Raw genomic sequence first — 13,926 nt, 5'->3', positions numbered from 1 at the left:
TTAGAGCATCTCCTCCCACCCCAGCCTCGCTGCAAATCTTGGGGAAAAACCAGTTAATCCCCACGGCCTCCAGTGCTGAGCTCCTGCCAGCGCTGGGGATTTCTGTTCGCCTGCAATCGGATTGTGACAAACCCCTCCACTTGCATTGAACAAATTCCCTGGCTACTCCCCGCTCCTTGCAGGCCCCAGTAATCCCCTGAGTGTGACTCTGGCCAAGAGGCAACATCCCTGATTAATCCCTGGCGTCTCCGTGCAAAGCCGCTGCTGCCGAGGATGCTCCTGGGGCTGGCACGACACGCTCGGCCGCGCTGGGAGCAGACCCCGGGAAGGATGCAAAGGATGCAAGGCTGTGTAAAGGAGCTTTTCCAAGAGGGGATTGTAGCCTTGAGAGCAGCCTCTTCTTCCCCTGAAGTGGAGAAGATGGATGTACAGGGCTCCTGGGAGCACTGAGCCAGGGGGGTGGGAAGGGGGGTGCAGATGTTTAATTTCTTTTCCTGCCCCCCCCCCCCACTCAGTGTCACCCACCCCAGCTGGTGCAGAGGGGACACCCACTGGGCACAGAATAACCAGGGCAGCCCTGGGCAGGATAACCACAGCTTGGTTAAGGAGCTCCTGGCTCGTGGCTGTGCCCACAGGGATGGGGACAGTAGGGACAGCCCATTCCCATGGTCCCCAAGAGTTTAAAACCTTGGCTTGAGGCTTTCGGTGTGCAGACAACTGAAAGGTCTCTCCTTCCTCTCCCCTCTGCAACAGCAATGATTAATAAAACCTGACTTGGCTGGAAGGGCAAGGAGAAAAACAACAATACAGGACATTTCTGGAGATGGTCCTAATCCAGCATCTCGGAGCCAAATGAATCAGCAGCTTCTTATTCTGCCAGCAGGATCAGTCAATGTTCATCCAGGCTCCTGGGAAGTGAGGTGAGGCTCTGTATAGCAAGGAGAGAGGTGGCCACAGGGTGTTGGCTGGTTCATGGAGCCAAGCAAATCCCTCCTTGTAATCCTGCAAACATTGCTGGGATGCACCCACTGGTGCTGGGAGCCATGGGGCAGCAGGGAGAGGCAGGAGAAGGGGAGAACAGAAAAATTCCTCTAAAAATCTGCAGTGTGGGTGAAGGATGAGGCTGTTGGATGTGGGGGAAAGACTCAAGGCTGGGGCTGTGTGTAAGGGATACCCCTCATGCCACAGGGACCAGCATGCCTGGGACCAGGAGCACCAGGCCTGGCTGGTTTGCCTGGCTGTTAAAGTGGGTCAAGCAGAAACCCAAGGAGCATCTGAGCTCGCCAACCTTGAGCCAACTATGTGGAAGCTGAATAATTCAGGGCCAGCTTAAAAAATTGAAGAGCCCAGCAAAACTCCAGGAGAGCGCAGCCCATGGGACTCCCCCTACCCTTGTCAGGCAGAGGCAGCTCAGCCTGCCCATGCTCAGGGGGCACCTTGGGCATTTTAGGAGGGGGGGACAGCGTTGTTTGTGCCTAACACTGCACTTGGGGATGGGGAAAGCAGAGAGAAAGCACCCAGCAAAGTTCACCCTGGTGGATTCATCTCCCTGTGTTCCCTGCAGAGCTCCAAGCTGTAGCAGTTTCCTTGGGTGTCCCAGCATGGCTCTGTCACACCTACAGCAGGAGCTGTTGGAAGGGAACCCCCTTGTCCCCTGAAATTAGGATCTCTTGATTGTGTGGTTTTAGAGAGGAGGCTAAAACTTGATTTTTGCCACCAGGTGTTTGGTTGCAGCATCTCCCCCTGGCTTGGAGAACACCACATCCTCTTGGGAGCTGAGGTCCCCCTCTCAGCTTGGTCATCTCTGAAGGACCACCCCTGCTTCTGTTCCTGAGGCTTGGGAATGGGGAGAACCAGCTCCTGGGGGGAATCCCTGTGGTGAGTAATGCTGCCTGGCGAGCGCTGGGAAAGGCGGGTGCCCATATGCTGCAGCTCATTCTGCTCTTTTCTGGAGCACTCTCCCTGTCTGGGTGCCAACCAGCAGCACACACACACACGGCCAGGGAACCCCACCACACTCACCCCCCAGTGGGCTTTTACATTTCTAAGGTTCCCTGAAGAGGGTGATGGAGTCTGGTGCAGAGCAAGGGGATGTACCCCAAGGGGAGTGAGGTGCTTTGAGATTTACGGTGACGCTATGAAATTAGAGCTGAACAAATGTGCCAAAGCAAAGAGCCCAAAAAATCCCCGTTTGCACCAGAGGGCCGAGCTGTGCAGGTGCTCAGCTCAGAGGGGAGCAAGGAAGGCTGAGCCCCAGCTCCAGGCCGTGCTTGGCACAGCAGTCAGGTGCTCTTTGAGCCAAACTCCGGCTATTTCGGCCAAGGAGAAAAGATGGAAATTTCCACCTGGCCTGTTTTCTTCCCTGTGATGGATTTGCAGGAGCCCCTTTCCCCAGCCCCGCTCCCGGCAGCAGGAGGTGGTGCAGGCGGTTGTGTCTCTCATTTCCTCTGGCGGCAGCAGCAGCAGCAGCAGCAGCAGCAGCGCATCCCCGGCCCCACATGCTGATTTACACAACGCAGCAGCGTTTATTGACTGCGAGGGGATTGTTATTCACAGCCCGGCGCGGTGCAGCCAGGCCTGGGGCAGGGATGGTTCCTCCTCTCCTTCCCGCTGCCTCCATCCTCACACACTCCGGGGCAGAGCCCAAGGATGGTCCCGCAGGGCTCTCACCCAGCTCGCTGCCTCTGTGCCTTGCTGCTCCTGGAGAAAAGCACCAGATCCCGTGATGGAGCCTGCAGCCTGGGCCAGCTCACCCAGCCCAGGAGGGGTGGGGACACTCATGAGGTCCCTGCCTGGGTCACCCACCCTGGGGACACGTGTCTTCTCCCTGGACGGTATCCTCACTGCTCCATGTTGCTGGCTCCCTTCCTCCTCTGCCTCCATTCCCTGCTTTTGGAAGGGAGCAGAGACTCTCTTGGCTGTTTCCTCAAAAAAGCTGAGGGATTGCTGTGTTCTGTTAACCAGAGCTGCCATCCATCCATCTGTCCATCCGTCCCTCCATCCCTCCATCCATCCCGCCGTTTGTCCATCCATCCATCCATCCATCCATCCATCCATCCATCCATCCATCCATCCATCCATCCATCCATCCATCCATCCATCCAGATTCCATCAGCCCCTCTTAGACAGAACCCTTCACAGGGCACGAATGACCCTCTCCCTGAAAAGCTCATGCCCTGAACTAAATTACCGGGGCTTTCTTCCTAATTAATCTCTCTTGGCAATTAGCTCCGGACCTCCGCGGTCCCTCCAAGGCGCCTCTAGCCGGTACCTGCAGGCGGCACCTACAGGCGGTGCCCATGGCCGGGGGTGCGCACCGGGAAAGCCTCTCCGGGGCCGGGGGGGGCTCGGGGGTGGAGCGGGGGGCGGGCGGGAGGCAGGGCCGGGTGAGGCAGAGCCGGGGGGAGGCAGAGCCGGGGCCGCCCCCGCTCCGCGCCGCCGCCGCCGCACTCGGTGCCGGCCCCCTCCCGGCGGAGGCTCCGCTATGGCGGGGCCGGGGCCCGGCGGCCGCCGGGGCTGAGCGGGGCGGGCCAGCGCCGGTGCCGCAGAGCCGCCGCGGCGGACAGAGGTAAGAACCGACCTGTTGTTCTCGGCCGGGACCGCCGGGGAGCGGGGGACAAGGAGGGGAAGCCGCCGCTCGAGCCCCTGCCCGCCCTGGCCCCGCCGAGCATCCCCCGGGCGCGGCCGGGAGCTTCTCCTTCACACCGGGGACGTGGGTCACTGAATTCCCCCCGTTTGTGGCAACTTCGCCGCTGGCAAGATGTCGGGGGACCCTTTTGGCTGAGCAAAAAGCGCTTTTGTGCCCTGACAGGAGGGCTGCGGTGCTCGAGGGTCACGCAGAGCCGGGGGGCAGCGGGGCAAGGGCTCCTCTCGGGTGAGACCTCCCACCCCTGCCCGGGATGGAGAAACGCTCCCACCCCCACGCTGGGGCCACAGGGGCGGCAGGGTGTAAATCCGTAGGGACAGACGGATGTAAATCCAGCAGGAGGAGAAAATCCAATTTACGGCAGCGCAGGGATGCTCGGGGGAGCGAGGCGGAGAGCGCCGGAGGCTGGTCCAGCGCCGCGGCCGTGCAGCGCATCCCGCATCCCGCACCCCGCATCCTGCATCCCGCACCCCGCATCCCGCACCCCGCACCCCGCACCCCGCATCCTGCATCCCGCACCCCGCACCCCGCATCCTGCATCCCGCACCCCGCACCCCGCATCCTGCATCCCGCATCCCGCACCCCGCACCCCGCATCCCGCACCCCGCATCCCGCACCCCGCATCCCGCACCCCGCATCCCGCACCTCGCATCCCGCATCCCGCACCCCGCATCCCGCACCCCGCACCCCGCATCCCGCTCCGCTCCCGGCCCCGGCAAGTTTGGGCCACACACAGTACGTACGAGGTTTCTCCAGCTGGTTTGTTCTCCAGCTGGGATTTCTGCTATGGAAAAACCCTGCAACAGGCTCTCCGGCATCCCGGGAGATGCTTCCCACTGGGTTTTATTGCCTGGGGCGGCAGCAGGCACAGGAGGGTGCGGGCGAAGGGGATTGCAGGCAGCTCGCCTGGGAGGAGCAGGGTGGAGCGGTGCCCCCACGACAATGTGCCCTGCTGGGCTGCTCTGCTCTGGGATGGGGGTGTTGGGGTGAACCCCAGCATGGGGAGGGAGGGAGGGAGGGGACCCCATCCCAGCCCCCCAGCAGCGCTGTGACCTCAGCACAGCCTCGGGGCTGGGGCAGTGCTGCCCTGTGCACCCATCCCTGCACAAGAGAAACATCTTAGGCTCCAGGAACTCACTCTCAGGGTCTGTGGGCACCACGTTTGCCCCCTCCTCAGGGCCCTCCATCATATGCTGGCAGCTGGAAAACCTCTCTGCTCCTGCAAACGCCATGTCTGGCAGGGAGACCAAAGAAATCACTGTCATTGATTTTTCCTCCCTTGCCTGACTCAACCTGCTGCCTTGGAGGAGATTTTTTCACCACCACCACCCCTGGATGCCAGGGAGATCTGCAGGAGGTGGGCTGGGGACAGACAAGGAATTCAGAGCAGTCCTCTGGGGTTGTACCACAGGGATGAACCCTGTTTTGGATGGCTCTGGTGGGGTCATTGGAGGGTGTTGAGTATTTGGAGAGCTCATTTTGGGATGTATTTGGTGCAGCCCCTCAGGTGTGATGCTGGGGTCTCTCTGGCAGGTCCGTGCTGGTTCTGATCTCCCAGAAAAGCAGATCTGAAAAAAGCGGAGTCAAATCCCATCCCCTCTCTGAAAGCTGCAGGAGTGTGTCTGCCCGGGCCAGCAGCTCTGCCCCAGCCCCAGGCACCAGAGATGCTGAAAAGGGCAAAAAGCAGAGCAAATGTGCAGCCTGCAGGGAGCCAGGGCTCCCCGAGGCAGCCGGGACCTTCCCCGCAGCCGCCTTCCCTGGGTGGATTCCATCCATTAATTTCCCTAATTGCTTTTGGAAATCACAGTGGCATTTGTCTTTGGTAGCATCCCAGGGAGGTGCTGAGCCCAGCTGTGCCTCGGGGGTGGCTCCTGGGGGTCCCCCACGAGCACTGCTCACCACCCCAAAGCCAAACTTCTGCTCAGAACCTCGGTGATCCCATTTGCCCGGGGGAAATCATCTTTCCAGGTGGAAAAAACCCATCAGAACTGTGAGGCGGAGAAGGCTCAGGGCCAGCCGCGTGTCATTGTCCCTTGCAGACCCCTGGCACCACCTGGGGGCATCTGTGCACCCTGGGGGTGTCCCTGTCACTGCTGTCCCTCCTCTCAGGTGGCCAGGATGGGCTCGGTGGGCGCCGAGCGCTTCAAGGAGCTGAGCCCAGCAGTGACACCCGAGGGGAACGTGGTGATGAGCTTCAGCTTCGACAGCTACCAGCTGGAGGAGGACGAGCTGCAGCGGGGCAGCCAGGCCAAGGGTGTCCTCACCTTCATGGAGCCAGGTGAGGCAGGCACGGCCCAACCTGACCCACAGCCAGGTTCCCTGCTGGTTTCCCACCCCCTTAGGAGCTTCCTGGGATGGGTTTAATAGCCACAAATAGCCTGAAATGCCACAATATTGCCCACTACCCTTTTTCATCCCTTTTTGTACCCGTGTGAGCCACCTGCACATCCTGTGACAGTGGGATCTGCAGGCTGGTAAGGAGTTGAGGATTGGTGCCCTGGTTGTCCTGCCAGGCTCACCCCCAGCCTGCAGCTTCATCTTTCTCCATGCAGGACTCAGGGGCACTCCTGGGAGTCACCCCAGCCCTGCTCCACATCCTGAGGCAGCCCTGTCCACCTCCACAGCCACCTCTGACCCTTCCTGCACCTTGACTTGTGCTGTTACCTGCACTGCCTTGGCTCTCAGCTTGTTTAGCTGCAGTTAAAACCCACCAGACGCCCAAAACCCAGATGTTTTCCTGCCTCCTGGGTCTCCACTGAAATGTCTTTATTTAGGGAAGGAACTTCTCAGAGCTGGGGCTGTTTATTTGTACATCTACAGGGAGCTGAGCTGTTTCATTGCCTCAAGGCTGAGGTCTCATGTGGATCCCAGGGGTGCAGCAGTGCCACTGTCACATCTTTTTCTCTTTCTTTCCTCTTCTGGGGCAGTTTCTGAGGACCCTGAGCCCCAGGATCGATACCATGGGATTTATTTTGCCATGCTGCTGGCTGGGGTGGGATTTCTCCTGCCCTACAACAGCTTTATCACTGATGTGGATTACCTGCACCATAAATACCCAGGTAGGTCTGGAGCAGCTCCAGCACTTCCCTGACACCCCAAACCTGGAGAGAGCTCAATCCCACTTCCAAGGGAGCTGAACTCCTGTCCCCCCTTCACCTGCTTCTCTCCAGGGACCTCCATTGTCTTTGACATGAGCCTCACCTACATCCTGGTGGCCTTGGTGGCCGTCATCCTCAACAACGCGCTGGTGGAGCTGCTGAGCTTGCACACGCGGATCTCCGTGGGTGAGTGGGGTCCCTGCAGCCCCAGGCAGTGCTGTGCCCGTGCTGTGCCCCTGCCACCACCTCTGTCTCCTCCCCACAGGCTACCTCTTCGCCCTGGGGCCCCTGCTCTTCGTCAGCATCTGCGACGTGTGGCTGGAGCTGTTCAGCCGCAGACAAGCCTACGCCATCAACCTGGTGGCTGTCGGGGTGGTGGCCTTTGGCTGCACAGGTATGTGGCAGAGCAGCTGGGATGGGACATGGCAGGGAAGGGAGGGAAACAGCCCCATCCCTGAGCTCTCCTGGGAAAACCTCCTGCTCTGCTCCCTGTAACCCTCAGGTCCCTGCCCCATCCCATCCACCTCTGTCCAGGCATTGTGGGACTGGCCAGGGGCACCAGCACCAAACTGTGTATTGGTCACTGACACCACTGATCTGGGCCCCCACACCTGGTGGCCACTCTGGGTGGGAACAGACACAGTGGAGCATCCAGGGAGGGAAAAAAGGCCCTCCTGCTTTTGGAGCAAGGAGGCTGCTGGAAGGAGCAGCTCCCAGCTGGCACAGCTCATGGGTTCCCTCTGGGGTTTCTTCCCCCTTCCCGGAGTTTCAGCTGCAGCAATAATCCCTCCTTCTCCCCTCTGTGCCTCTCTCCTGAAGTGCAGCAATCCAGCTTCTACGGCTACACGGGGCTGCTGCCCAAGCGCTACACGCAGGGAGTGATGACGGGTGAGAGTAAGTACCCACAGCCACCGACCGTGTCCACAGCCCACCACGGGGACTTGCACCTTCTCCTGGGGCCCCAGTGAGCCACACCTGGGTCCCCACTGGTCCCAGCAGAGCCAACAGATCAGGGATACCCCAGGGTGCTCCCCAGCAAACCAGGGAGTTTACTGGTTTCTAAGTCCCTGCACTGCCATGCCAGGCTGGGGGTGGGGATGCCCACCAGGAGCTTTATCACCCCAAAATCACTGCTGGTGACTCCTCTATATGGGGAAGCATCCCATCCACATGGTGTGGGGTGATGAGGATCCCTGAGCTGGGATTCAGAGGGGCCCAGCACTGACAGCTCCCCCACACCACCCAGGCACCGCCGGGGTCATCATCTCGCTCAGCCGCATCTTCACCAAGCTGCTGCTGTCGGACGAGAAGGAGAACACCGTCATCTTCTTCTTCATCTCCATCGGCATGGAGCTGACGTGCTTCATCCTGCACCTGCTGGTGAAGCGCACGCGCTTCGTGCGTTACTACACCGACAGCTCCCGCCAGGGCCTCCCCGAGAGCCGCGGGGCCGGCGAGCCCAGCTCCGGCTACCGCGTCCACCACGACGTCACCTCCGAGGATGTCAGATTTGTAAGCCAAGCGTGGGTTTCCCTGCTGTCCCCCGGCGTTCTTTGCCACTGCGTCTCAGCGCTGCTGTCCTCTCTTCCCTCACGCAGGAAAACCGGGAGCAGGGGCAGCCGAGCTCCCCGCGGGGCAGCCCCGGCCCCGAAGCTGAGCTGGCTGGGAGTGGCACCTACATGCGCTTTGATGTGCCTCGGCCCAAGATCAAGAGGAGCTGGCCCAGCTTCCGAGGTGAGTGGTGGGCTCGGGGGAAAGCCATGCCCGTGGGGTGGGATAAATGATTGGTGACCCAGTGTAATGGGGGAGGATCATCCCCAAGGCTGGAGAGGGACTTTTGAAAAGGGTATGGAAGAACAGGACAAAGGGAAACAGTTTCAAACTGACAAGAGGACAGGATTAGATGGGATATTATCCAGAAATTCTCTATGAGGGTGGGAAGGCCCTGACACATGCTGCCCAGAGAAGCTGTCCAACTGAAAGTGTCCAAGGCCAGGTTGGATGGGGCTTGCAGCCACCTGGGATAGTGGAAGGTGTCCCTGTCCATGGCAGGGGGTTGGAACTAGATGGTCTTTCACAGTCCCTTCCATCCCAATCCATTCTATGATTCTATGATCCCTTTCCTAACTATGTGCCCATAACCATGGGGCAAACTCATCTCTGAAGGCATCCCTGGGGGTCAAACAAAGCTCTCAGGCTCTGCAAGGGGGCTGGGCTGCAGTTTTGGCTGAGCTGTGCTGCCTGTCCCTGCCAGACATGCTGCTCTACCGCTACGTCGTGTCCCGCCTGATCTGGGCCTACATGCTCTCCATCGCCATGACCTACTTCATCACACTGTGCCTCTTTCCCGGGCTGGAGTCGGAGATCCACAACTGCACGCTGGGGGAATGGCTCCCCATCCTCATCATGGCCATCTTCAACCTCTCTGACTTCGTCGGCAAGGTAGGAGAGAGGCCAGAGCCAGCACAGGGGCGGTCTGTCCTCCTTTGGTGCCCTCTTTCTAAGCCATTTGCCTCCACCAAAGGGTCATCTCACCCACGGGGGTCTAAGCAGTGTGAGGCTGGTGCTCACCAGCACGGCCAAGGTTGGGTTCCCACAGCAGTTGCTCTTTCCACCATCTCATCTCCTCGTTACCCCACTTTGGGCACAGCAGGGCCCTCCCCAGCCTCCTCATCCCCTCAGCAGAATCTCTGCCCTCACTGCAGATCCTGGCTGCCCTGCCCTACGACTGGAGAGGGACCCACCTCCTCGTCTACTCCTGCCTCCGCGTGGTCTTCATCCCCCTCTTCATCATGTGTGTCTACCCCAACGGGCAGCCCACCTTTGGCCACCCCGCCTGGCCCTGCATCTTCTCCCTCCTCATGGGCATCACCAACGGCTACTTTGGCAGCGTACCCATGATCCTGGCCGCGGGCAAGGTCAGCCCGGAGCAGCGGGAGCTGGCAGGTAGGACTGAGCCCTCCTGGGAACCCCAGTGGTGTGGCCAGAGCACCCTGACCCCCCCTGTCCCTTCCCACAGGGAACACCATGACCGTGTCCTACATGACGGGCCTGACGCTGGGCTCGGCCGTGGCCTATTTTGCCTACAGCCTCACCAGTACCTCCCACAGCAGCTGTTTCTACACTGAAACCTCCAATGGCTCCTTTACCTCGGGCTACTGAGCCCTGGGGTGGGGCAATGGGGACAGGATGGAACCTGCTTCCCACCGTGGTCCCCAGCGCCCCACATCCCTCCTCAAGGAGGGAGCCTGGAGCCTGAAAGCCACCCCAGCATGGACAAGGACTGGTATCCTGTTGGCACAGGGCTGTGGCATTCCCAGCCAGGCACTGTGCAGGGCCACTGCTTGGGGTGACATTCCTCCCACCCCAGGGGACAGTTCTTGTTGCTTTTGGGGGTCTCCCCATCAGCAATGTGCAGCTCTCCAGTGAAGGCTGGGGATCTGCTGTTTGCGCCAAGCCATTGACAGGAGGAAGAAAATACTGCCAAATCCCAAAGGGAATAGGACCAGCACTGGGGAGGAGGGTGATGGAGGGCTGGTGAGAAAGAAGAGGAGCAAGAGAGGAAAGAAGCATTCCTTCAGTCCCCCATGGCTCTGGGAAGGTGCATCTTCACTTCCAGTGATGGTGCTGCAGGTTTTCACCAGGAATGGCTTAAAATCACAGTCCCTCCCTAAATATGTGAATCATATGGATGGGGAAAAAAGATTTTTTTTTTAATTGTGTCTTGTTTTACCCCCCCTAACTGCAACAGAGGCAGGGTCCTGCCTCCCCCCACCCCACACTGTGAATCTGCTCCATTGCAAGGGGTAGACAGGGGAGGTCCCAAGGCTGCAGCACTGCCTGTGCCACTGCTGAGCTTCAAGATTTATTGCACAGGATGTAAGTGAAGCTGATTAAATAATTAAATGTCTTTGTAACAATGACTGGTCCTTAGCTGTGCCACTGGCACTTGACTGCTGGTGATGGGCTAGGCTGGCAAACACACACAGGATGGTGCCTGCTGCCTGTCCTGTTGGGTTTTGGGGTGCCCTTTGTGCTGGTCTCCATCTTCAGGGCCCTCTTGTCACCTGGGGTGGTGGAACATGTCACTGGGTTACAACAAACCCCCACCAGCCTGCAAACTGCCATGGGCAGCACACAGGAGAGGGAACAGGCCAAGAGGAGCAGAAAACATCACGAGAAGGTGCCAACACCACGTTTTGGGACCAGCTGCACCTCGCTGTGCCAACTGGCAGGTGCCACCTCCCAGGGATGCCCAAGGAGCCAGCGAGTGCCAGGCCTGGCCCTGACCCGGCCCCCGCAGCATGGGAGGGTCTGACTGTGCCAAGCTCCTGCCTGTATGAAGTGCAGCTCACACCAAAAAAGAGCAAATCCAGCATTTCATCCTCAGCACATGGTGCCCTGGGCACGGTGGCAGGGGGAGGACTCACACTTCCAGGCCCTGTGCAGCAGACACCTCTACTCCAGTGTCCAGTCCTGTCCATCGGTGCCACCAACTCACACAGATGGGTTCTCCCCAAAAAGCCACCAGGCACCTGGGTTGTGTCTTTCTTCAGGGCAGGGGCTGAGCCAAAAAGCCATCATTGCCACCAAGGGGAGAAACACCCTGCGGTCAGGACAAGCGAGACAAAGAAAGATGCTTTGTTGGGTTGCTTTTTTTCAATTAGATTTTTTTTTTTTTTTATGAAAAAAGATCACACGGAGTTCTCCAACAAACAGAATGCCAAAAAAATTGTTTTAAACAAAAACATAAACAAAACAAAACAAAAAGACAAAAACCTGGCTCTCCTTTCCTCTCGATTGTCTGAAATATCCTTGTGTTCCATAGAAGGCAGTGGGTTTTAAGTGCTTTCTATTTAACATTAGCATAAAATCTCTCTCGCGCGCTCTCTCTCTCTCGCTCTTTAAAATATGCTCACACAATTTGCTTCTAGAAGTACAGTACACTTTGAGCGTGGGGGGTGTGCCTGTTCCCAGATCATTTACAATCACAATCCAACAGGAAATAAAAAATAATATTCTAAACGTCAGACTGTGTTCATTTCTGCCGTTGTGGGTTTTTTTCTTTTTTTGTTTTTTATAATTTCATAATTTTTTTCACAGTTTTAAAAAGTTTATATTTATATATATATATTTATATTTATATTTATAATTAAAAAGTTGAATCCATTTAAAGACTTATAATACAGGAGGGCTAAAGAGTCTTTTGGTACATTAAAACTGTACAGGCTAGAACCGTCACTGTCCGCCGTGCCGAGGCGCCGGTGGCCCGGGCTGGAGATGGTACGAGCTCAGCACCATGTGGTTTGTTTAAAGGACGAGGGGTAACTCTGTGGGGCTGTCCCTCACCCCTGAGCCCCGGCCTCCAGTCTCTGGTACGCAGCCAGGGTGGAGAGTTTCCAATGTGTCCTTGGCTTAAGCATCGCCCCTGCTCCGCGTCCCGGCGATCCGTAGTGCGAGTCGGGAGTTGCAAAGATCAGTGCGTCTCTTGGAGTTTTGTTTAAGTGCAAGGATGGTGCATTGTTCTCCTCAGGTTCTCCTCCAGTGTTCCCTCTTGCCAGGTGTAACCCTGGAGCAGCAGCGGCGTGTGCCCAAGGGGAGCTCAGCTCCTCCGTGGATGGAGGAAGCTGAAGGGTGCAGTCCCTGAGCCCAAGGTGGCAGCGGGGCTCTGGCTGTGGGAGCGCCGTGGGCAGGCACAGCTGGGTTCACACACTGCCCCCATTCCCTTCAAACCATGGGCAAGGCTTCCCAGCAGCTCCACGTCTCAGCACAGGCAAGGCATGGCAGGTAAAGCTGGGTGAGGGATGCCAGAATCCCGTGGCCTCTGATCTTCTCTCCTCCAAGCATAAAGCAGCAGCTTTTCCCAGTCTTTTCCTGCTCCTTCACTGCAGCTTTTCCCAGTCTTTTCCTGCCCCTTCACTGCAGCTTTTCCCAGTCTTTTCCTGCCCCTTCACTGCAGCTTTTCCCATTCTTTTCCTGCCCCTTCACTGCATGCTCCAAGATGAGGTCTCAGTTTGCCACGTGTCACCCCCCTTGCCACCTGCTTGCTCCCTCTAGCACCTTCACAGGGCAGGGGTGCAGAGCTGCAGAGGGTTCAGTTTGTTCAAGGCAATGGGAAGGCAGCGTCCAAGACTGGATGCTGGCTCCTCTTCCACCTGGCTCCTCCCAGGCCAGAGGATTCTCTTCTGCCATCTCTGTGCTGGAGCCAGCCCTGCCCTTTTGTGCTCCACACGCTGCCAGAGGGGCCTCCAGGGAAAGGGAACGGCAAAAAGGCGCTGAGAGGATAGAGACGAGGCGCTGAGAGAGACTCATCTCCTTTCTCTTTCACCCTGTCCTTCCTATAAAGGGTCATGCGAAACTAAACAGGAAAGGGAATATAAGGACGGAGAGGAGCGCACGCAGAAGGCAAGAGGGTCCTTCCACATGCGGGCGGCTTCCGAGTTACTGATGGGGAAAAATGACACAAAAGGGATCCCTCCTGCCGGGGGGTCCCGCTGGTGAAATGATCACGAGACCCATGTGCTTTCCTGGACCAAAAGGAGGAAGGAAGAAGTTGGTCAAGTGTCACCGTACTTAAAGCCACTTCCAGAAGAGCCTCGGGGTTCAAGCACCACCACCACCACCCCAATGGCATCTTCCTCGAGTCCTGTAACTGCTTCCCCAACCCCTTTCTTCAGCCTTCTCCTTCCTCCTCGTGTCTCTCGCGCTCTCCTGTCTGTAGTGTGACACAGAAATGAGCATTGAAAGAAACAATCATGTCGTCTGAACAGGCACGTCCTCAGGTTTGTCCCATCCCTTCCCAGGGGGTGGCATGTGTCCCCTGGGCGGTCAGCAGATGACAGGGACCCCGTCAGTGTTGAAGATCATGCCCGTGGTGGGCTCGTAGGTCCCTGCAAGGTAGTAGAGGTCCTCACTGTCTTGGTATTTCTTTGTCTTTAGCATCTGCTCATATTGATCCAGACCAACAACAAGACACTTGTGTGAGATGGTCTGGACATCATTTTCATCCACATGAGAGGACTGGTAGAGGGCTCTCTGCACAACAGGAAGAGAAGGAAGGAGGTGGGGAAAAAAGGAGCCATTAGATCACACAGCATTTACAGCATCATCTTCAGTAAGTAGGAAAAACACTCATCATAATGCTCCCTGTTCTTCCCCACACCCAGCACCTGCAGCTACTCC

The 13,926-nt window shown here is 57.9% G+C and overlaps 2 protein-coding genes across 2 annotated transcripts in view; one reads left to right on the top strand and one right to left on the bottom strand.

The window, feature by feature from the left end:
* The first annotated feature begins 3,446 nt into the window (after nt 1-3,446).
* Nucleotides 3,447-11,774, top strand: SLC29A4 (solute carrier family 29 member 4). Its single transcript, XM_036392717.2, has 11 exons — nt 3,447-3,568; nt 5,756-5,924; nt 6,574-6,705; nt 6,817-6,930; nt 7,010-7,138; nt 7,564-7,638; nt 7,991-8,256; nt 8,343-8,478; nt 8,999-9,186; nt 9,450-9,690; nt 9,764-11,774. Exons 2-11 carry the CDS (start codon nt 5,765-5,767, stop codon nt 9,904-9,906), a joined length of 1,584 nt encoding a protein of 527 aa, XP_036248610.1. The 5' UTR covers nt 3,447-3,568; nt 5,756-5,764; the 3' UTR covers nt 9,907-11,774.
* Nucleotides 11,380-13,926, bottom strand: part of TNRC18 (trinucleotide repeat containing 18) — a 55,164-nt gene continuing 52,617 nt past the window's right edge. The window contains 1 exon segment of the mRNA XM_036392716.2: nt 11,380-13,779. Coding sequence (XP_036248609.1) covers nt 13,573-13,779 — 207 coding nt within the window. The 3' untranslated portion in view covers nt 11,380-13,572.

This window comes from Molothrus ater, chromosome 16 (genome assembly GCF_012460135.2).
Source record: "Molothrus ater isolate BHLD 08-10-18 breed brown headed cowbird chromosome 16, BPBGC_Mater_1.1, whole genome shotgun sequence".
Taxonomy (NCBI): domain Eukaryota; kingdom Metazoa; phylum Chordata; class Aves; order Passeriformes; family Icteridae; genus Molothrus; species Molothrus ater.
Note: the sequence above shows the minus strand (reverse complement) of the source record. Positions and strands in the feature narration are given on the sequence as shown.

Bases quoted from the DNA above. Each gene is read 5' to 3' on its own strand.
- SLC29A4 (XM_036392717.2), top strand. From the start codon at position 5,765: ATGGGCTCGGTGGGCGCCGAGCGCTTCAAGGAGCTGAGCCCAGCAGTG. The intron at 7,139-7,563 runs GTATGTGGCAGA...TCTCTCCTGAAG, and splicing joins GGTGGCCTTTGGCTGCACAG to TGCAGCAATCCAGCTTCTAC. The intron at 9,691-9,763 runs GTAGGACTGAGC...CCCTTCCCACAG, and splicing joins GGAGCAGCGGGAGCTGGCAG to GGAACACCATGACCGTGTCC.